General features: G+C 48.6%; 1 protein-coding gene across 2 annotated transcripts in view; it reads left to right on the forward strand.

The window, feature by feature from the left end:
• TPD52L1 (TPD52 like 1) overlaps window positions 1–12,691 on the forward strand; it is a 244,437-nt gene that overhangs the window by 203,486 nt on the left and 28,260 nt on the right. For both annotated transcript variants that reach the window (XM_063917269.1, XM_063917271.1), the window contains one exon: window positions 5,649–5,709. In XM_063917269.1, coding sequence (XP_063773339.1) covers window positions 5,649–5,709 — 61 coding nt within the window. The remainder of the gene's footprint in view (window positions 1–5,648; window positions 5,710–12,691) is intronic.

Below are 12,691 nucleotides of genomic sequence, written 5' to 3' on the forward strand. Positions count from 1 at the left end.
AGTCCTGTTTGCAGGAAATGCAGGAAACGACCCAGTTGAAATTCCTCTGTAGGGGCCTTCCTGGCCTCACACCACGCAACATATTTACGCCAAATACGGTGATAATGTTGCACAGTTACATCCTTCCTGGCTTTGATCAGGGTAGGGATGACTTCATCCGGAATGCCTTTTTCCTTCAGGATCCGGCGTTCAACCGCCATGCCGTCAAACGCAGCCGCGGTAAGTCTTGGAACAGACAGGGTCCCTGCTGGAGCAGGTCCTTTCTTAGAGGTAGAGGCCACGGGTCCTCCGTGAGCATCTCTTGAAGTTCCGGGTACCAAGTCCTTCTTGGCCAATCCGGAGCCACGAGTATAGTCCTTACTCCTCTCCTTCTTATGATTCTCAGTACCTTGGGTATGAGAGGCAGAGGAGGGAACACACACACTGACTGGTACACCCACGGTGTTACCAGAGCGTCCACAGCTATTGCCTGAGGGTCCCTTGACCTGGCGCAATATCTGTCTAGTTTTTTGTTGAGGCGGGACGCCATCATGTCCACCTGTGGTTTTTCCCAACGGTTCACAATCATGTGGAAGACTTCTGGGTGAAGTCCCCACTCCCCCGGGTGGAGGTCGTGTCTGCTGAGGAAGTCTGCTTCCCAGTTGTCCACTCCCGGAATGAACACTGCTGACAGTGCTATCACATGATTTTCCGCCCAGCGAAGAATCCTTGCAACTTCTGTCATTGCCCTCCTGCTTCTTGTGCCGCCCTGTCTGTTTACGTGGGCGACTGCCGTGATGTTGTCCGACTGGATCAACACCGGCTGACCCTGAAGCAGAGGCCTTGCTTGACTTAGGGCATTGTAAATGGCCCTTAGTTCCAGGATATTTATGTGAAATTACGTTTCCATGCTTGACCACAAGCCCTGGAAATTTCTTCCCTGTGTGACTGCTCCCCAGCCTCTCAGGCTGGCATCCGTGGTCACCAGGACCCAGTCCTGAATGCCGAATCTGCGGCCCTCTAGAAGATGAGCACTCTGCAACCACCACAGGAGAGACACCCTTGTCCTTGGAGACAGGGTTATCCGCTGATGCATCTGAAGATGCGATCCGGACCATTTGTCCAGCAGATCCCACTGAAAAGTTCTTGCGTGGAATCTGCCGAATGGAATCGCTTCGTAAGAAGCCACCATTTTTCCCAGGACCCTTGTGCATTGATGCACAGACACTTGGCCTGGTTTTAGGAGGTTCCTGACTAGCTCGGATAATTCCCTGGCTTTCTCCTCCGGGAGAAACACCTTTTTCTGGACTATGTCCAGAATCATCCCTAGGAACAGCAGACGTGTCGTCGGAATCAGCTGCGATTTTGGAATATTTAGAATCCACCCGTGCTGTCGTAGTACTACTTGAGATAGTGCTACTCCGACCTCTAACTGTTCCCTGGACCTTGCCCTTATCAGGAGATCGTCCAAGTAAGGGATAATTAAGACGCCTTTTCTTCGAAGAAGAATCATCATTTCGGCCATTACCTTGGTAAAGACCCGGGGTGCCGTGGACAATCCAAACGGCAGCGTCTGAAACTGATAGTGACAGTTCTGTACCACAAACCTGAGGTACCCTTGGTGAGAAGGGCAAATTGGGACATGGAGGTAAGCATCCTTGATGTCCAGAGACACCATATAGTCCCCTTCTTCCAGGTTCGCTATCACTGCTCTGAGTGACTCCATCTTGAATTTGAACCTTTGTATGTAAGTGTTCAAGGATTTCAGATTTAAAATAGGTCTCACCGAGCCGTCCGGCTTCGGTACCACAAACAGCGTGGAATAATACCCCTTTCCCTGTTGTAGGAGGGGTACCTTGATTATCACCTGCTGGGAATACAGCTTGTGAATGGCTTCCAATACCGCCTCCCTGTCGGAGGGAGACGTTGGTAAAGCAGACTTCAGGAACCGGCGAGGGGGAGACGTCTCGAATTCCAATTTGTACCCCTGAGATACTACCTGCAGGATCCAGGGGTCCACTTGCGAGTGAGCCCACTGCGCGCTGAAATTCTTGAGACGGGCCTCCACCGTGCCTGAGTCCGCTTGTAAGGCCCCAGCGTCATGCTGAGGACTTGGCAGAAGCGGGGAAGGGCTTCTGTTCCTGGGAAGAGGCTGCCTGCTGCAGTCTTTTTCCCCTTCCTCTGCCCCGGGGCAGATATGAGTGGCCTTTTGCCCGCTTGCCCTTATGGGGACGAAAGGACTGAGCCTGAAAAGACGGTGTCTTTTTCTGCTGAGAGGTGACCTGGGGTAAAAAGGTGGATTTCCCAGCCGTTGCCGTAGCCACCAGGTCCGATAGACCGACCCCAAATAACTCCTCCCCTTTATACGGCAATACTTCCATATGCCGTTTGGAATCCGCATCACCTGACCACTGTCGCGTCCATAACCCTCTTCTGGCAGAAATGGACAGCGCACTTACTCTTGATGCCAGAGTGCAAATATCCCTCTGTGCATCTCGCATATATAGAAATGCATCCTTTAAATGCTCTATAGTCAATAATATACTGTCCCTGTCCAGGGTATCAATATTTTCAGTCAGGGAATCCGACCAAGCCACCCCAGCACTGCACATCCAGGCTGAGGCGATTGCTGGTCGCAGTATAATACCAGTATGTGTGTATATACTTTTTAGGATATTTTCCAGCTTCCTATCAGCTGGTTCCTTGAGGGCGGCCGTATCAGGAGACGGTAATGCCACTTGTTTTGATAAGCGTGTGAGCGCCTTATCTACCCTAGGGGGTGTTTCCCAACGCGCCCTAACCTCTGGCGGGAAAGGGTATAATGCCAATAATTTTTTAGAAATTAGCAGTTTTTTATCGGGGGAAACCCACGCTTCATCACACACCTCATTTAATTCATCTGATTCAGGAAAAACTACGGGTAGTTTTTTCACACCCCACATAATACCCTTTTTTGTGGTACTTGTAGTATCAGAAATGTTCAAAACCTCCTTCATTGCCGTGATCATGTAACATGTGGCCCTACTGGAAAATACGTTTGTTTCCTCACCGTCGACACTGGAGTCAGTGTCCGTGTCTGGGTCTGTGTCGACCATCTGAGGTAACGGGCGCTTTAGAGCCCCTGACAGTGTTTGAGACGCCTGTACAGGTAATAACTGATTTGCCGGCTGTCTCATGTCGTCAACAGTCTTTTGTAAAGTGCTGACGCTATCACGTAATTCCTTCCATAAGACCATCCAGTCAGGTGTCGACTCCCTAGGGGGTGACATCACTATTACAGGCAATTGCTCCGCCTCCATACCATTTTCCTCCTCATAAATGTCGACACAACGTACCGACACACCGCACACACACAGGGAATGCTCTGATAGAGGACAGGACCCCACTAGCCCTTTGGGGAGACAGAGGGAGAGTTTGCCAGCACACACCAGAGCGCTATATATATACAGGGATAACCTTATATAAGTGTTTTTCCCTTATATAGCTGCTGTATTGATTTATCTGCCAAATTAGTGCCCCCCCTCTCTTGTTTTACCCTGTTTCTGTAGTGCAGGACTGCAGGGGAGAGTCAGGGAGCTTCCCTCCAACGGAGCTGTGAGGGAAAATGGCGCCAGTGTGCTGAGGAGATAGGCTCCGCCCCCTTCTCGGCGGCCTTTCTCCCGCTTTTTTAAGGAAAAACTGGCAGGGGTTAAATGCATCCATATAGCCCAGGAGCTATATGTGATGTATTTTTTGCCATCTAAGGTGTTTTTATTGCGTCTCAGGGCGCCCCCCCCCAGCGCCCTGCACCCTCAGTGACCGGAGTGTGAAGTGTGCTGAGAGCAAATGCGCTACCTTATTGAAGACAGGACGTCTTCTGCCGCCGATTTCCCGGACCTCTTCTGTCTTCTGGCTCTGTAAGGGGGCCGGCGGCGCGGCTCTGGGACCCATCCATGGCTGGGCCTGTGATCGTCCCTCTGGAGCTAATGTCCAGTAGCCTAAGAAGCCCAATCCACTCTGCACGCAGGTGAGTTCGCTTCTTCTCCCCTTAGTCCCTCGGTGCAGTGAATCTGTTGCCAGCAGGATTCACTGAAAATAAAAAACCTATACTTAAACTTTTTCACTAAGCAGCTCAGGAGAGCCACCTAGTGTGCACCCTTCTCGTTCGGGCACAAAAATCTAACTAACTGAGGCTTGGAGGAGGGTCATAGGGGGAGGAGCCAGTGCACACCAGGTAGTCCTAAAGCTTTTACTTTTGTGCCCAGTCTCCTGCGGAGCCGCTATTCCCTATGGTCCTTTCGGAGTTCCCAGCATCCACTAGGACGTCAGAGAAATGCTGTTTCCCATCCACAGCACAAAACATTGTGTTATACTCAGAGCCGGTTCTTGCCCTTGTGGCGCCCCAGGCAAAATGTTAGGGGCGTGGCTTAATACGGGGGCGCTGTCGGTTACGCCCCCATTTGTAGCGCCGCTGAAAGAAAAGAAAAAAGTATACTTACATCCCCGCTCCTGATTCTAGACCGCTGCAGACCTCCGCCGGCGCCGCTCCTCTCCTCGGATGCATAGACACTAGAGGTCAATTATGACCCCTAGCGTCTGTGCCACAATGCTGTGCGGTGCGCGATGATGTCATCGCGCACCGCACAGCAAAGGTCCTCTCCACGAAGGGAAACTAGACGCGTATCGTCTAATTCCCTTCACAGCGGGGGTCCAGCGGGGGGGCACAGCGGGGAGCACTGCGGGGGCCACAGTGGCTGATCTTGCCATGGTGCGGCGCCCTCCGGATGGCGCCGGCGCCCCGGGCAAAAGTCCTGCTTGCCCATGGCAAGATCCGCTACTGGTTATACTATACATCTTTTAAGCAATGCTTAAATCACAGGTGGTACAGCAAAGAATTGTATGTAGCTTATCCTACTGCATCAACTTTTACACTAGTCAATATGAATTTGGTATCAATCATACTTTTCGGAAATATTGTCCCTTTACCTTATACCGTAGCTATGAAATGGTAGCAAAAAACTTTTTTTAATGGCGGCTTGCATCTCAGTGGTACTCAAAATTTATAGCAGCTCTAATATAAACCAACAATGAAGCAAGCTGCCGCTTTATAAATATACCATGTACAGTATTTTGCAGCCACAACCACCTGTTGCATTAGTTTCCCTTATTAAAGGACTAACCCTGGCCTAATAACACATACCTCCCAACATGACCTCTCCAGGAGGGACAGAATGCTCTGCTTCTGGATTTTTTCTCAATATTTGATTATCTGCCTCTGTGTTGAACAGGTAAATGGATAAGAAAGGTGTTTCAGCACAGGTGCTGGTAATCATAAATTAAGAGAAAAGTCCAGGAGCAGAGCATTCTGTCCCTCCTGGACAGGGTCATGTTGGGAGGTATGATAACACATTGTAATTCCCTAGTTGTGTGTGTTTCCAACCATTGTGAGATTTGTTGATACATTTAAAACCAAACTGTGCTGCCATAATTACATAACTATATTTCCTGTAGCTGTTGAATGCAATTTAGAAGGACAGTGTATGAAACAATGATTAGTTCTGTGTCTCTAAAATAGCTTAGGGGGGTGTACGATCGATAATGTCTCCATAGTCTTTCTGTTGCTGCCACTCCAGTATTGCAGAACGTGTTGTAGCCAGTTGACTAACGGTATCCTTGTTTTGCTTTCCCAGGAATACTCCTACATTTAAGTCCTTTGAGGAGCGTGTTGAGAACACAGTCACCTCTCTGAAGGTAATACATTGGCACAATTGGGGATTTTTCTCTGTGTGAGGACAGATGGTATGATTTTAAGAAAACTTGATTAAACAACACAATCACCTAAACATCCTGTGTTGCTCTTTTAGTTCAGACGCAAACTGAAAACCTCAAATTTTGACGCAACATGCATCTAAACTAACCGCAGTGCAACCATCCCAGCAAAAAGTGTTTTTTTTTATATGTATTCTGTTTTAAATGATTGAAAGGCATATGTGGTTTAAAGCACTTCTATGTTAAGGCCAAGATGCATCTTTACACTTATAAGAAAAATATATGAAACTAATGGACAGGCTATAATGATGCTGCACAATATACTGTACACCAGTACTGGCACGTGTAAGTTCACCAGCTCCCGGGCAGTCTGGGGGTACAGGACACCGGTAGCCAGCAGCAGCTGGCCAGAGAGTCTCTGCTTGGTCTGTGCGGATTGGGGGAGGGGTGAGCATAGGATCACGGCCCTCCGCTAGCATGTAGTATATATAAAGCTGGTTATCTGTCCCCTCCTCATTCCAGAGGAGGATTTACTACAAGGCAACCAAAGCGGCTGCTTAGGGCCCTGTTGGTCCCAGGAGGACCGCCAACAAGGCTGTATAAAGGGCATTTGTGGCGGACCACGAGCTTCACCGAATTTGTCAGAGAGCTGGGCTGGCTGAATACTCATGGCAGGCTGTCAGCAGGGGCGTAGCCAGAACTTTGTGGGCCCCATAGCAACATTTTGACAATGCTTCTAGGGAGACACCTCTGCAGCAGTTGTTAATTTTATGCCCTATAATAGTGCCGTAATTAATTTTCTGAACCATAGTAGAGCCTTATTTAATGCTATGCCCCATAGTAGTGCCCAAGTTTTAGTGCCGGTGCACATTATGCCGCACAGTACCCCCATTTCACATTATAATATATAGTGCTCCCTGTTAATATTGTGCTTCATACAGTGTCCAGGTTCATATTTATAGAACATTAAAATGCCCTCCAGTTCATTTTTTACCACACTACAATGAGCAGGTCCAGGGGCATACCTAGATATATTGCAGGCCCCAAGGAAAATTTTTGAAAGGACCCCTACGTACTACCCAATGGCGACAAATGTATGTAACACATGTAACTTTGACAGGGAAGGTGGGCCCCTTCTCAGCTCCGGGCCCCATAGCAGCTGCACTGTCTGCACTTATGGCAGCTACGCTGTCAGTGATTAGACAGCTGTTGGGTGCCGGTTCCAGCGCATGTCTGTGTCTCAAGTCCTGCAGTACTGTGCATGTGACCAGTCATGACACACGTGTGTATGACGTCAGATGCTAAGAGAGAGGAGCTGGGATATGCACAGAAAAAGCATGAGGTCTTCCAGTGTACTTTCTTGCAGTATTTTTTTTAACATTTTATATATCATCCTACAAATTCCAATCAGACGGGAGTGGCAGATAGGGAGGGGAGGGTAAATTGGACAGTGTTATTTTAAGTACAGTGTCTAACATCTGCCTGCTACTCTTGCTAACTGGTGATATATCAACATGCTATAATACTCTATTTTAAGTACTACCGTGTATTGGAGATGCCTCCCACAATCAGTGGGGCACTAATATATATTATCATATAGACACACTGACTGAGGGGTGTAATAATGGGTATTATAATGAATGGGGAACATACTAGACTGCTACAATCAGTAAGGGGGGGGGGGGGGGGAAGAGGCACTCATATATAATGAAGTCAACACTGATGTAATTAAATGTAATAATAAGTATTATAAGGTATGGGTGCCTGCATTATATAAAAGTGCCCCCCCCACACACACACATACATTGATTGTTGCTCGTTTCCCATCCACTATTAGCAGGTCCTCCATCCCATATAACATTCATTATTTCACCCCTCAGTCAGTGACTGTATTGATTATATATCAATGCTTTTAGTGTGACTCCATTATACGAGGTCTGACAACTAAGTTAGCAAACTCACCACCACGCAGTAGCGGATTTACCACTAGGCAACCACAAGGGCCCATTGGGCGGACAGATCATGGAGTCAGGAGGGCATTTCTGATTTCCGCCGAAAATGTGAGAGTGTTGGGCTGGCTGAATACTCCTAGCTGTCAGTGACTAGATAGCTGCTATGTGAGATTTTAAGGGCAGCATGGATAGTGTAATGGACAGTGTAATAGTAAGCATTACTGTCTCACAACACTCAAGTCATGGGGTGTACTATGGTATGCCGGTGGCCGGGCTCCCAGCGGCCAGCATACCGGCGCCAGAATCCCGACTGCCGGCATACAGACAGCTGGGCGAGTGCATATGAGCCCCTTGCGGGCTCGTTGCACTCGCTACGCTACGGGCACGGTGGCGTGCTACGTGCTTCACACTATCTACTCTACCTCCAGGGGGGTCGTTGACCCCCAAGAGGGTGAGAAGGTGTCAGTATGCTGGCCGTCGGGAGCCCAGACGCCGGCAAACTGAAGACCACCCAGGTCATGGGTTTGATTCCCACCATGTCCCTAACTGTGTGTAGTTTGTATATTCTCTCTGTACTTGCGTGGGTTTCCTCCTACAATCCAAAAATATACTGCTGTGTTAAATGGCTCCCAACAAAATAAACCCTAGTGTGAATGTGTACATGCGGTAGGGAATATAGATTGTAAGCTCCATTGGGGAAGGGACTGATGTGTATGGCCAAATGTTCTCTGTAAAGCGCCGCAGAATGTGTGCACGCTATATAAATAACTGGTAATAAGTAATAATCAGTACTCTAGTACAACCACCACCCGCTTGCTATAATCGGCTGGGAGCAGATTGGGGAGCGTACACTGACTGAGCAGCAGCATAATGAGCAGAGACCTGTCTGCTACAACTGGTGTGGGGAGGAAGGGGGGCACACTGAGTATTGTTTGAGGAAAGGGGGGGCCCAAACCGGTGTCTTGCTTAAGGCCGCATGAGGTCTAAATCCACCTCTGCCTCATACCCATCATCTGCAGCCCTAGCACCGACTCTCCTACTCCCGGTCACCACACTGCTCACCCCTGCTCAACCCACACATGGTCCCACCCCCCTCCCTGCAGGACTGATTTACCTTCTTTCCCATTACCCCCCCCCCCCCCCCCCCCCCTTCCCGTTTATTGGGGATTAGGGAGGCCAATACCGGGCCATATTTTCAATCCCGGTAATCGGGATTGAAAAATGCTCAATCCCGGGATTGCAGTAGGGATCAGTGTAGGGAGCAGGGAGATTGTATGTGGAGGGCAGCAAGAGAGGGTGGATGTAGGGAGCAGGGAGAAGCATAGAAGAATGGATGTAAGGTGCAGGAAGGGAGGGTGGGTGTAGGGAGCATGTAAGGAGCAGGGAGGGTGGGTGTAGGGAGCCTGTAAGGAGCAGGGAGGATGTCAGGAGCAGTGTGGGAGGGAGGGTGTCAGGAGCAGTGAGGGAGGGTGGATGTAGGTAGCAATACATAATAATACTTACTCTTAGGTGAGCAGAAACCATGGGGACACACACATTGACCGCGCTGGCGGCATTTCAAATGTAACACTGGCCGCCAGTCAGAACTGGCAGTCCGGCAGCCAATCAGGAGCCGCGGCTGCTTCCCTGATTGGCTGCCGGTATGCCTGCTCTGACTGGCTGGCGGCTGGCGCTACATTTAAAATGCCGCCAGCGCGGTCAGTGTGTGTGTGTCCATGGATGCTGTAAATACCGCGCTGGCAGCCGGGCAATGCTGTGCTATAGTGCTCAGCGCTGCCCGGCAAAACTGCGCATACGCACCCTAATCCCGTGAATCCCGACATTTTTGGGCTAAAATCCCGGGATCCCGCTGAACCCCATCCCGGGATTGGCCTTCCTAGTGGCGATCCATTTGCAATCGAGCAACTTGGCATTTGCAATCCTTCGTGAATAAGGCCTTTAGTTTAATACTAGCTGTTTATTTTCTTTTGCATTGCCTCAAAACTAATTATGGTTTTTACAATGCAAATGTAATGCATTTTTAGTCCTAAAGGGAGAAAAATGCGATATACAGTAAATAACCTTATTACCGTCACTGTCACTTTTAATAAACATATACAGTAAGCATAGTTCTGTGGTTACCAAACTTTCTTGAATCACGGCGCCATATAGTATCATCATTTTGTTCATAGTTCCCATAGGCCAAAATTTCTTACTAAAATGATTGAATTAAGTAAATTGTGCTTACCTGTCATCCTAGAGTTCCGTTATGTGGTGGTGGACAGAGTAACACTTGTGTTGGTCCACACATTTTAAGACTGGCTGCCACCAGCAATGGTTTTGCTATTGCATATTTAATTTGATTCTGGATCACCAACCTGTGGCACATGTGCTATATTAAAACATGATTTACAAGAAACCAATATTGTTGGTTAATTTCTTTCAGTAGCAATAAATAGGTTCTACTGTTCCCAAAACATTATTGCCATGTACCCTTTTTTTCTTTTAAAATGTATTGCTGTTTTTATAGTTTTGGCTGCATATTGCATGCTTACTTAGGTCAATATTTTGTGCATAACTTCCTATGTCAGTTTATAAGGTCATTTCATGAGCGATCAAGGAGATTCTTATCCAACAAGCAATGCATCCATGGAAAACCTGTAGCTCTCAATGTGTTGTAAAAGCTCCAAAAGTTATCGATGTCTGCACTAAAATATAGTTCATTGTTAGGCAACCTGATACACTAACAATAAGTTCGTTGGCCCAAGGTGTTGTGTTGTCTATAATCAGGGATTTAGAGACAATCTCCGGGGCATTTGAAATGAAAAAGATTTCAGAACTTTTTTTTGTGTGTGTCTTACAAATAAAGGGGGTGATTCAGAGCTGAATGTAGATGTGCTAAATTTAGTACATCTACGATCAGTTTCTCTGACATGCGGGGGGACGCCCAGCACAGGGCTAGTCCTCCCCGCATGTCAGGCCCTACCCCCCCGCACAGGTGCGAAAGCATCGCACGTGGTGACGCTTTTGCACCTGCCAAGTAGCTACCTGCCTGCGGTGGCAGGCGGCTACTGGCTGTGTTCTGTGTCACAGCAGCTGCGTGTGGCACGCCCCCTCCCGCCCCACATCTGCCTGTCAATCAGGCAGAGGCGATCGTACCCGTGAGATGCTTTTGAATTAGGCCCACAATCCCATAGCCTGACGTTCCTAAAAAATAATTATTGAGAACAAGATTATACTGCTTTTGCAGGTAATTAAATGCTGACAACGAGAGCAGAACTCACCCCCCACATGGCCTGATCTCACCCCGGACTTTTCTACACTTAATGGGGCTGTGAAAAAACCCCAAGTACGGAGCTACTGTAAGTGCAGCTTATAGCCGCACTTACAGGTTGAGTATCCCTTATCCAAAATTCCACATTTTTGGTTCCCCTATTGAGATAATGACACGTATACATATTATATATGTATATAATAGATCTATGTGTACACATAATATATAATATATATGTCATTATCTCAGTAGGGGACCCAAAAATGTGGGATTTTTAATTTTGGATAAGGGATAATCAACCTGTATTTGCAGGCATTTAAATTGAGCCCCATTTGTTAAGTATACAGCAGAAACTCTTAAGATTTAAGGGTTTACTGACCTTTAGCATCACATACACATTCTGAAAGGAAAAGTAGCATTTTATGTTATAAATAAAATAATCTGTTTACTGTTTTTTAATCATACCTTCTAAGGAGGATAAACAATGCACTGCAATATAAAACCCATCTGGAATAACTCCATACTTATCAGAGATGCAGGTGATTACTCCAGGAGCGTGACCAAGCTCGTCACATCATCAGGCCCCGCCCCTGTCACTGCCATAAATAGCAAGTTTTTGCAGGGAGAGGGCAAGTTAAAATGACTTGGCCCGCCCCCTCCCTATGGATCTGCGATTTCTGGTATTATTCTCCCAATCCTGCCCGCATCACTAAGAAGGCGGCGGGATCTGGGAGAAGCATCCACGTTTCCGGGGGTCTGGGGGATTACCCAAAAAGTCGTCATTCTCCGAGATGTTCTGAGAGCAGTCAAATATGAATATTTCTTAACGCCACATGCTGTAGATTTACCCTGACTTTCTCTATCACCTGCAGGGACGTGCAGTCAGGGGAGGCAGTGCCTCCCCTGTCATTAATGATTATAATAATATAAAGAAGATACTTCTGACACATATTCTGTGTCCTAAGTATATGCTTTATATTATTTTAATCATTTCTACATTTTAAAACAGGTTAAAAATGTTTTGAGGCATCGAGAGCGATGCCTCCTGTGGATAATGCCGAAGGGCCGGAAGCGGGGGGCGGGCAGGGGGCGGGGCCAAGGAGAGGGCTGTAAAAGCCCATTAAAAAAAAACAGGAAAAGCGGCACTAGTATAGGTGCCTCAGTGACAGGGGCGTGCTTTCAGCCCATATGAAAGCACGTCCCTGTCACTGATGCAAATATAATTGGGCACTAGAATTTGTGCTCACTGTGTGGTCCAGCCTACTTTCCGATCATGGGCTACTCCTGACCCGAGTCCCGCTGTCCGCTTCCTTTCCTCCGGCAGACCCTCTGCAGTTCTGCCGAAGAGACCCTGGTGACCTCTGCTCCCCTGACCTCTCCTCCTGACTAGGCGGCCGCGTAAAGCTCAGCGCCGCTAATCACCCGCTTCGCCGGCGCCGCTCATCTCACCCCCCCCCCCGCTCACCGTCAGTGCCCCCCCACCCGCTGGTGCTTCTCATCTCCCCCCCTCCCCCCCGCTTGCCTGGTGTGCTGCTCATCTCCCCCCCCCCCCCCCCCCTCAAATGGTGTGCTGCCCATCTCACCCCATCCCCCTGTCACCGTCAGTGCTGCTCACCCCTCCCTCCCCCACAACCGTGGCTGGTGCTTCTTATCTCCCCCCTGCTCAGCTGCTCATCTCTCCACGCTCGCCGCTGCTCATCTCTCCCCCCCCCTCACCTGGTGTGCTGCTGATCTCACCCCGCCCGCCCCCCCCATCACT

The sequence above is a fragment of the Pseudophryne corroboree genome, chromosome 4 (genome assembly GCF_028390025.1).
Source record: "Pseudophryne corroboree isolate aPseCor3 chromosome 4, aPseCor3.hap2, whole genome shotgun sequence".
NCBI lineage: Eukaryota > Metazoa > Chordata > Amphibia > Anura > Myobatrachidae > Pseudophryne > Pseudophryne corroboree.